Source organism: Nanorana parkeri, unplaced genomic scaffold, assembly GCF_000935625.1.
Source record: "Nanorana parkeri isolate BGI_ZX_2015 unplaced genomic scaffold, ASM93562v1 scaffold3298, whole genome shotgun sequence".
NCBI classification, from domain to species: Eukaryota; Metazoa; Chordata; class Amphibia; order Anura; family Dicroglossidae; genus Nanorana; species Nanorana parkeri.
Window position 1 is genome coordinate 33,606 of NW_017309566.1, and position 10,983 is coordinate 44,588.

Consider the following 10,983-nt stretch of genomic DNA (forward strand, 5'->3'; position numbering starts at 1 on the left):
GAGAAAGCCAGGGGAGAGAGCGAGGAGAGACAGCCAGGGGAGAGAGCGAGGAGAGACAGCCAGGAAAGAGAGAGGAGAGAGCGAGGAGAGACAGCCAAGACAGAGAGAGGAGAGACAGCCAGGAGAGAGAGCGGAGATACAGCCAGTGGAGAGTGAGGAGAGACAGCCAGGGGAGAGTGAGGAGAGACAGCCAGGGGAGAGAGCGAGGAGAGACAGCCAGGGGAGAGAGAGGAGATACAGCCAGGGGAGAGTGAGGAGAGACAGCCAGGGGAGAGAGCGAGGAGAGACAGCCAGGAAAGAGAGAGGAGAGACAGCCAGGAGAGAGAGAGAGGAGAGACAGTCAGGAAAGAGTGAGGAGAGACAGCCAGTCTTAAAGACCCCCGATGTCTCCATAAAGAGGACCTGTCACTGCAAATTGGCGTATATAAGATAAAATGATACCACTATAGTGTGTAACAATTACACATCAACCGATATGGTTGATAACCTATAAGCATCTGTGTAAGAATACCACCTCTATGAGAAGCAGTGACATGGAAAAAGAAGTTATACTCCAACCAAAGTTAGATAATTAATCAGCCACATGGCTTTACTTTATTGATTAGATAAATATAATTGATACATTTGGGAGAGTATGAACACAGCAGACACGGTGACAAGGACCTTATATTACAATTGGCAACGTTGTCAATGCATCACACTTATTAAAAACAATGAAACAACATCATATCCAGGACCCTTTCTATTTAAATATTATGACCACTGATATATATATCGCTGTAATTGATGGCAGAGACCACCTCGAGGTGAACATCCACTCCCCTCTAGAGCACAAAACACATTCCAATATATGGTAACCCCTTCCTGGGTACTGGTGAAGAATTTAGGAATGATTAATTCGGCTCTGGTGTGTTCTCCTTGTAGCTGACAGAGAAACATTGCTTCAATGAATTTACACTTTGATGGCAGAGTAGAAACTGTTGCGCTTTTGAGATTCAAAATAACATTTCATTCCATGAGGACAGCAAACCGAGTGCAAATTGGCTATCACATGGGGGCTTGTTTGCTCCCTATGTGATAGCAATAAAGTTAAGTGGAAAAAAAAAAGTTTAAAAAAAATTAAAGTTACGAATCAAAGCAATAAAAAATGAAAAAATAAACAATTAAAGTCCCCCGCCCCCACATGCACGCGCAAACATGCGTCGAGTCCGCCTACGTGCGAAAATGACAATCACATCCATTGCGCCGCACGTGTTACATATCGCCGCGGACGTCTGAGCGAGAGCGATAATTCCCGGCCCGCCAATCACCGATAACACTAAACTGATGAGCGGTAAAAGCTTTTAAAGCGTCGGCTATTGTCAATTTTGGGTACGGTCGTTTTTTTTTGCTATCTAGCCGACGCACGCAGTTTTAAAGCTTGACGTGTTTGGTGTCTATTTACCCGACGTGACCCCGACTTTTATATTTTACCCAAAAAAATTGGGTGATAATAATTGTTTTATAACATAACGGAGGGAAAACAGGTTTTTTTTTTCCAAAATTTTCGGTACTTTTTTCGTTATCTACTAAAAAAAAAAACCCGCAGCGGTGATTAAATACCCCCAAAAGAAAGCTCTATGTGTCCCCAAACAATGGTAACAAATGTATTTCAGTGCAGCGCTGCATGACGGAATAAATGTCAGTCAAAGTACCGCAGCGCTGAACACTGAAAAATGTCCGGGACGGGAAGGGGGTGTGACCACCGCGGTCAGCAAGCGGTTAATGAAGGTTGGACGGCCTCGGACCAGGTCAGCCTTAACACCGGTGGGCTGCAGGACCATCGTAGAGTAACGTCAATGACGGCCGCCGTCACGAGGGAGGAAGATTCTTCATCGTTATACTGAGCGGGAGTTTCAGTTCTTCTGGCAGCTCGGCGTGTGCTTCTGCAGCCATAAGAGGTCCGGTTCATATCCCGAGACATCAACATCTGCTTAGTTACTGCTTGGACGGGTGGCCACGCCCCTTCTCGTGGCACAAATGAGGGATTCCTGCAGCGGAGACAAACACAACTCCAGCCATTACGTTGTTTGTATATATATATATATATCACTGGCGTGTGACACATTTATCAAATGCAATGCCCAGAGATGGTCCATGTACAACTAAAGAACAACTCCGGTTACATTTGCATCAACCCTTCCAATGGGACCAGCTCCGCACTGCAAGGGTTCATTGCTTGTTATTGCCTAAGGTCAGAGATCACAAAGTTATACTCACCTGATCCTCTGAGCTGGCTGGCTAGGATACCGCTCCCTCCAGCCTCTCTCCTCCTCTACTGCAGCGATGGCAGGTCCCTCGGCATCCTAGTGTCCTATACACTGTATGTAGAACGTGATGACTCGGGGACCTTAGTCCACTGCAGCGGAGGGGGAGAGAGGCTCCAGGAACCAGTCTAAGAAAACATGATCTTCTATTTGCCTTTCCTCTCTTTTCCCCCTGGCTGTCTCTCCTCTCTCACTCTCCTGGCTGTCTCTCCTCGCTCTCTCTCCTGACTGTCTCTCCTCACTGTCTCTCCTGGCTGCCTCTCCTCACTCTCTCTCCTGTCTCTCTCTCCTGGCTGTCTCTCCTCACTGTCTCTCCTGGCTGTCTCTCTCACTGTCTCTCCTGGCTGTCTCTCCTGGCTGCCTCTCCTGGCTGCCTCTCCTCTCTCACTCTCCTGGATGTCTCTCCTCGCTCTCTCTCCTCACTCTCTCTCCTCGCTGTCTCTCCTGGCTGTCTCTCCTCACTGTCTCTCCTCACTGTCTCTCCTCACTGTCTCTCCTGGCTGTCTCTCCTCACTCTCTCTCCTGGCTGTCTCTCCTCACTGTCTCTCCTGGCTGCCTCTCCTCGCTCTCTCTCTCCTGGCTGCCTCTCCACTCTCACTCTCCTGACTGTCTCTCCTCACTGTCTCTCCTGGCTGTCTCTCCTGGCTGTCTCTCCTGGCTGTCTCTCCTGGCTGTCTCTCCTGGCTGTCTCTCCTCACTGTCTCTCCTAGCTGCCTCTCCTCGCTCTCTCTCTCCTGGCTGCCTCTCCACTCTCACTCTCCTGACTGTCTCTCCTCACTGTCTCTCCTGGCTGTCTCTCCTGGCTGTCTCTCCTGGCTGTCTCTCCTGGCTGTCTCTCCTGGCTGTCTCTCCTCACTGTCTCTCCTAGCTGTCTCTCCTGGCTGCCTCTCCTCGCTCTCTCTCCTGTCTCTCTCTCCTCACTGTCTCTCCTGGCTGCCTCTCCTCTCTCACTCTCCTTGCTGTTTCTCTTCACTGTCTCTCCTGGCTGTCTCTCCTGGCTGTCTCTCCTGGCTGTCTCTCCTGGCTGTCACTCATTGCTCTCTCTCCTGTCTGTCTCTACTCGTTTATCCTCCTAGCTGTCTCTCCTCTCTCTCTCTCCTGGCTGTCTCTCCTCTCTCACTCTCCTGGCTGTCTCTCCTCTCTCACTCTCCTGGCTGTCTCTCCTCTCTCACTCTCCTGGCTGTCTCTCCTCTCTCACTCTCCTGGCTGTCTCTCCTCTCTCACTCTCCTGGCTGTCTCTCCTCTCTCACTCTCCTGGCTGTCTCTCCTCTCTCACTCTCCTGGCTGTCTCTCCTCTCTCACTCTCCTGGCTGTCTCTCCTGGCTGTCCCCCAGGCAATGGAAGGGCATGGGAACATCTGTTTGAAAAGTACAGTGTAAGGGTACCAGACCTGCGTTTTGGATTGAAGTGTGGGAGGGTAAGAGACCGGTGTTCTGATTGTTAGGGCACATGGGCAGGATACCCGTGTTCTGGAAGGGACAATAGGAGGGCACAATGCTGGTGTTCTGGAAGGGACAATAGGAGGGCACCATGCTGATGTTCTGGAAGGGACAATAGGAGGGCACCATGCTGATGTTCTGGATGGAAGCAAGGGGAGAGCTGTAGGCACGTCTTCAGAAAGGGGACAGATGGTCAGGAGAAATGTGTTCTGGAACAAAGAGTGGGAGGACTGTGTTCTGCATTGTGATGAAGCCTCACTGCACCCAACAACATTCAAACATACATTCCATGTAATAAAATAGAGAAGAGATGCATAAAATCCACATACACATATGCTGGTGTGTGCCCCGTGTACCAGGCACCCCAGAAGGTGCAGTGACCTAGAGGAAGAAATGGCGGCGTGCTCACCAGATAGAAGCAGGAGGCCAGTAGGAGAGCTTTCATCGTCACCTCCAGGTCCATGGGAAATGTCACCGTGTACTTGCTTCCGTCGCTTTTTATCATCCCCACCACATGCTGCTCATCCCGGGATTTCACCTTCCGGACAAAAAGTGTCAGAGACAGAAATCCCAGAAGATAAAGTACAAGATATCCTTATTAATAACATACAGAAAAAAAGATCCTCGAGAACAAGAACCATCCAAATAACAGAGCAAAGATTACTATTGTTCTTTATTCCTGAGTGATGGCAAGTAGACATGTGCGATGCGTTTCGTTACGAATCGAAATTCGTGCGAATTTTCCTGAAATTCGTAAATTCGGAAGCATCCGAAATCCGAATGGCAGTTTCCGAATTTATATCCGAAATACGAAATTCCGTTAACGAATTTCGGATCCGAATTCCTTTGAAACGGGAACTAATATTACCCCTGTAAATGAGGTTGAACAACATGACAAGATTTTTTTTTTAATCCGAGATCCGGATCCGCTGCTGCTGAGAGTCGCATTACAATACACAGGCAGGAAATATGAAATTCCGTTGACGTATTTTCGTTCCGTTACGAACATTCGTTATATTGAAGGTAAAAAGCAAAGTACACTTATATTGGAGTTGATGGTAGTTTTTTTTTATCCGAAATATGAAATTCTGATCCGGAATCCGTTAACGGAATTTGTATTTCGGATAAAAAAACAACAACTACCACATCGACTCCAATATTAACAAAGGTATTTTTGCTTTTTAACTTCATCATAACGAATGTTCGTAAAGTTACGAAAATGTGCCGAAACTAACGAAAATCCGTATTTCGTACGAATCCGAATTGAGTTTCGGACACGAATTACGAAATAACGGATATTCCGAAACGGAACAAATTTTTTGACGGCGCACAAGTCTAGATGGCAGTGGCTGGAGGTGATGACAGTTAGATACAATAGTGAAGACAGATGGCAGTGGGTACGGGTGATGGCAGTGGGTACGGGTGATGGCAGTGGATACGGGTGATGGCAGTGAATACAGGTGATGGCCATAGGGGAGTGTCTGGAAGTGATGGGAGCTGATTGCTCATTTCTACTGATTAAGGTAAATATTCAAAGTTGGTCAGTTTTGGAGGGTTATTGAAAATAAGTGAGCGGATAGGGGGAGGGGTCCAGACAGTTTGGTCTGCACAGTCAATTCTTATCACTGGAGTGATAGATAGGAATTTACAGGCAAGAATTTTTTAAAGACATAAGGGCAATGGAACTTTGGGAGTCACCTGAGTTGGGAAGAGGTATTGGGGGATTAGGGAAGAGTTGTACAGGTTGAAATTGGAAGATGTTCTAGATCAGGGGTGCCCACAATTTTTTTGTGTTGAGATCTACTTTTCAAATGACGAGCTACATGAGATCGACCAACGAAAAACAAACCTCCCTCGCTCTCTCTCTCCTGGCTGTCTCTCCTTGCTCATCCTCCTAGCTGTCATTCCTCTCTCTCATGGCTGTCATTCCTCATTTTCTCTCCTGGCTGTCTCTCTTCACTCTCTTGGCTGTCTCTCTCCGCTCTCTCCCCTGGCTGTCTCTCCTCGCTCTCTCTCCTGTCTGTCTCTCTCCGCTCTCTCCCCTGGCTGTCTCTCCTCGCTCTCTCTCCTGTCTGTCTCTCTCCGCTCTCTCTCCTGGCTGTCTCTCCTCGCTCTCTCTCCTGTCTGTCTCTCTCCGCTCTCTCCCCTGGCTGTCTCTCCTCGCTCTCTCTCCTGTCTGTCTCTCTCCGCTTTCTCCCCTGGCTGTCTCTCCTCGCTCTCTCTCCTGTCTGTCTCTTTCCGCTCTCTCTCCTGGCTTACCTTGCTGTATTTTGCAAACAATGTAGTGCAACAGGCTGTGTAAACTAATATTCTTTGATGTAATACATAGCACTACAACCCCCAGCATCCACCAGAAAGGTGTCAGGGAGCTCGGCTCAGCAGTCTCAGGCTAATAGGTAATCGTGTGTGCACAGCGAGATAAATATACCAAAATGGAATAAAGGGGCCGCCCTTCCCCCCCTTCCTGATCTACCAGCATCAGCTTTGAGAGCTACTGGTAGATCACGATCTACCTAATGGGCACCCCCTGTTCTAGATGTTGGAAAGGAATAGCCGAGACAAGGGTGACACCAGACAAGAGGTAGACGGAATGGAATTATTCGAAGTTATAGAGATTTCAGGGAGTGGTTCAGCTAGAGATAGAGGAGATGGCAGTTGCCTCCAGCCTTAAAAACAGCAGGTCAACCATAACAATTTACAGATACACTGGAAGGCGGGAGGCACCAAACTTGGCATACCATTATTGGTCTGATCCCACTGCATACCATCCTTTGTTGGGTTGGGTGCCATAGCAATCGTGTAGAAAGCGGTAAAAATTGTCAACACCCCAATCTACAGGGAACATTTGTCTGCTCCTAAGCTATGATATCCAGCATGCCTCTCCAGAAATGGTCATGTAGACTGGAGTCTATGCTGAAGGATCACGCGCATTAGAATATCCTACATGAAATACCTCGAAGGTGACGTTCCCGAAGATGCTGGTGTGGAAGCTGGGACCCAGAATTAAGAAAATAACCTCCTTCGAGGGGTTCATGATGGACAGGTGGGTGACAAGTGTGTTATAATGCAGAGTGGCAAATCCGATCATCCCGGCTGATGGGACAATCACCTCCATCTATAACAGACACAAGTATTAAACAAGTATGAACTCCTTGCATGTGGCTTTTTGCTCTGAGAAAGAAAAGTATTAGTCCTGTTTTTTATCTTTTACACACTAGAAGTTAGAATCCTTCAATCAATCTTTTGCAGAGACATTTTGTTTATGATGTCCAAGCTCATTACATGAGGCTGAGGCTACAGCCATACCCAGACCCTGAATTGTGTGGTCACGGATATGAATACAACGTCAATGGGCTTAGCATAGCTTTAATGTTTCTGGGAGGGCTCTAGTCTATCTGGATATACTTATTGTTGCATTGACTCCTTGAGTGGCGCAGGTGACCTGCAATCTACACAGGTATGCAGCTGAATAAACAGACACACCTGAACTGTGGTCAGCTTCTGGAACCAGAATCAACACTCCTGGATTCCAGGCTGGGCAGACCAGTTTCTATCATATCAGGGTTGTTTACTGTTACATTTTTATATATCCAGAATGTATGAGATGCAACATGGAATCTCTCTGGAGAGTCCCACCATCTGAAGATGAAAACGTTGTTGTATGAGACCCACCAGATAATAGAACCTACCAAAGTTTGGATTATTCTAATGCTGCCCACATTTCATCCCTGACAACCTAGAAAGATTACACTTATTTTTAACCAGTTGTGGACACTAGGCATGCATACATGGCCAAAAAAGTGTCACTGAAGTACAAAGGGTGTGTGCTGTGCACCCGGTCCATCTAGCCTGCTGCTGCCAACCTCACACTCGCTGGCAAATCCTGACTGTCAAAATGGTAGCCAGGAGCTGGTGTGTAAATACATAAAAACAGACCATCTAACACCTTGTTTATAAACATTGACCAGAGGTGAGATAGAGAGATACAAAGTAACATTGTTTATAAACATTGACCAGAGGGGAGATAGAGAGATACAAAGAAACATTGTTTATAAACATTGACCAGAGGGGAGATAGAGAGATACAAAGAAACATTGTTTATAAACATTGACCAGAGGGGAGATAGAGAGATACAAAGAAACATTGTTTATAAACATTGACCAGAGGGGAGATAGAGAGATACAAAGAAACATTGTTTATAAACATTGACCAGAGGGGAGATAGAGAGATACAAAGAAACATTGTTTATAAACATTGACCAGAGGGGAGATAGAGAGATACAAAGAAACATTGTTTATAAACATTGACCAGAGGGGAGATAGAGAGATACAAAGAAACATTGTTTATAAACATTGACCAGAGGGGAGATAGAGAGATACAAAGAAACATTGTTTATAAACATTGACCAGAGGGGAGATAGAGAGATACAAAGAAACATTGTTTATAAACATTGACCAGAGGGGAGATAGAGAGATACAAAGAAACATTGTTTATAAACATTGACCAGAGGGGAGATAGAGAGATACAAAGAAACATTGTTTATAAACATTGACCAGAGGGGAGATAGAGAGATACAAAGAAACATTGTTTATAAACATTGACCAGAGGGGAGATAGAGAGATACAAAGAAACATTGTTTATAAACATTGACCAGAGGGGAGATAGAGAGATACAAAGAAACATTGTTTATAAACATTGACCAGAGGGGAGATAGAGAGATACAAAGAAACATTGTTTATAAACATTGACCAGAGGGGAGATAGAGAGATACAAAGAAACATTGTTTATAAACATTGACCAGAGGGGAGATAGAGAGATACAAAGAAACATTGTTTATAAACATTGACCAGAGGGGAGATAGAGAGATACAAAGAAACATTGTTTATAAACATTGACCAGAGGGGAGATAGAGAGATACAAAGAAACATTGTTTATAAACATTGACCAGAGGGGAGATAGAGAGATACAAAGAAACATTGTTTATAAACATTGACCAGAGGGGAGATAGAGAGATACAAAGAAACATTGTTTATAAACATTGACCAGAGGGGAGATAGAGAGATACAAAGAAACATTGTTTATAAACATTGACCAGAGGGGAGATAGAGAGATACAAAGAAACATTGTTTATAAACATTGACCAGAGGGGAGATAGAGAGATACAAAGAAACATTGTTTATAAACATTGACCAGAGGGGAGATAGAGAGATACAAAGAAACATTGTTTATAAACATTGACCAGAGGGGAGATAGAGAGATACAAAGAAACATTGTTTATAAACATTGATCAGAGGGAGATAGAGAGATGCAAAGTAACATTGTTTATCTCCCTCTGATCAATGTTTATAGAGAGATGCAAAGTAACATTGTTTATAAACATTGATCAGAGGGAGATAAACAATGTTACTTTGTATCTCTCTATCTCCCTCTGATCAATGTTTAGAAACAATGTTACTTTGTATCTCTCTATCTCCCTCTGATCAATGTTTAGAAACAATGTTACTTTGTATCTCTCTATCTCCCTCTGATCAATGTTTAGAAACAATGTTACTTTGTATCTCTCTATCTCCCTCTGATCAATGTTTAGAAACAATGTTACTTTGTATCTCTCTATAAACATTGATCAGAGGGAGATAGAGAGATACAAAGTAACATTGTTTATAAACATTGACATAAATTATTAATGATGTACAAAGTAGATACAATTATATATAATGTACATTACAAATAACGGATGAGTCTTCCATGACCCCCATATTGATCTCAGAGCAGTTTTTAGATCTTTGCAGTAACATGAACCCTCATCTCCCTCCTGTATTATATTATATTATTATACAGGACTTATATGGCACCAACAGTTTGCGGACCGCTGTACAATAATAGGAAGTCATGACCGTTACAATGCAAACCAAGGTGGTAAGAAGAACCCTGAGGGCTTACAATCTAATAATACAAACCGCACCCACCAGTCTACTACAGCGGCATGCGCGGTTCTCCACCACCTCCATGACATTCTGATCCGTGTTATCCCGGACCTTCAGATCATAGAGGGGCCCGCAGAACTGCACAGACTGAGTGGCCTGATACAGTCGCTGGCCCATCACATCGAGAACGTCAAAGAGCCTCCCCCAGCCTTGTGACACTGAGACTGTGGGAATAAAAAATATATAGAAAGAAGAAACTAAATAAAAGATTAAAATAATAAACTTCAAGCAATTATTTTTTTACAAATGTTACAAAAAGAGATGAAAAAAAAACAGACTCGGTTATAGTTTCTCCTGCCTTCCTGGAGCTCCTAGTGAGATGTGAGATCTCATAAACCCTCACCATCCCGTCCCCATCACTCGGCAAGTCTTCTGGTAGATGTCTATGTCCCGGTGAGATGTGAGATTTCATAAACCCTCACTATCCCGTCCTCATCACTCGGCAAGTCTTCTGGTAGATGTCTATGTCCCGGTGAGATGTGAGATCTCATAAACCCTCACTATCCCATCCCCATCACTCGGCAAGTCTTCTGGTAGATGTCTATGTCCCGGTGAGATGTGAGATCTCACCCTCACCATCCCGTCCCCATCACTCGGCAAGTCTTCTGGTAGGTCTATGTCCCGGTGAGATATGAGATCTCATACACCCTCACTATCCCATCCCCATCACTCGGCAAGTCTTCTGGTAGGTCTATGTCCTGGTTAATGTGAGATCTCATACACCCTCACTATCACGTCCCCATCACTGGGCAAGTCTTCTGGTAGATGTCTATGTCCCGGTGAGATGTGAGATCTCATACACCCTCACTATCCCGTCCTCATCACTCGGCAAGTCTTCTGGTAGGTCTATGTCGCTGTGAGATCTCATACACCCTCACTATCACGTCCCCATCACTCGGCAAGTCTTCTGGTAGGTCTATGTCCCGGTGAGATGTGAGATCTCATACACCCTCACTATCACGTCCCCATGACTGGGCAAGTCTTCTGGTAGATGTCTATGTCCCGGTGAGATGTTAGATCTCATACACCCTCACTATCCCATCCCCATCACTCGGCAAGTCTTCTGGTAGGTCTATGTCCCGGTGAGATGTTAGATCTCATACACCCTCACCATCTCGTCCTCATCACTGGGCAAGTCTTCTGCTAGATGTCTATGTCCCGGTCAGATGTGAGATCTCATACACCCTCACTATCCCAAACCCATTATTCGGCAACAAGTCTCTCTGTAGGATGCCTGTTCTGGTGGATGGGGGG

General features: G+C 45.3%; 1 protein-coding gene and 1 long non-coding RNA gene across 2 annotated transcripts in view; both read right to left on the bottom strand.

The window, feature by feature from the left end:
- Positions 1 to 1,823, bottom strand: part of LOC108803013 (phospholipid scramblase 1-like) — a 21,109-nt gene extending 19,286 nt beyond the window's left edge. Inside the window, exon 1 of the mRNA XM_018574865.1 lies at positions 1,746 to 1,823. Coding sequence (XP_018430367.1) covers positions 1,746 to 1,823 — 78 coding nt within the window. The remainder of the gene's footprint in view (positions 1 to 1,745) is intronic.
- Positions 1,824 to 9,786: 7,963 nt separating this feature from the next.
- The window catches only part of LOC108803014, a 2,530-nt gene continuing 1,333 nt past the window's right edge, over positions 9,787 to 10,983 (bottom strand). Inside the window, exon 3 of the long non-coding RNA XR_001942250.1 lies at positions 9,787 to 9,893. This is a non-coding gene — a long non-coding RNA (uncharacterized LOC108803014). The remainder of the gene's footprint in view (positions 9,894 to 10,983) is intronic.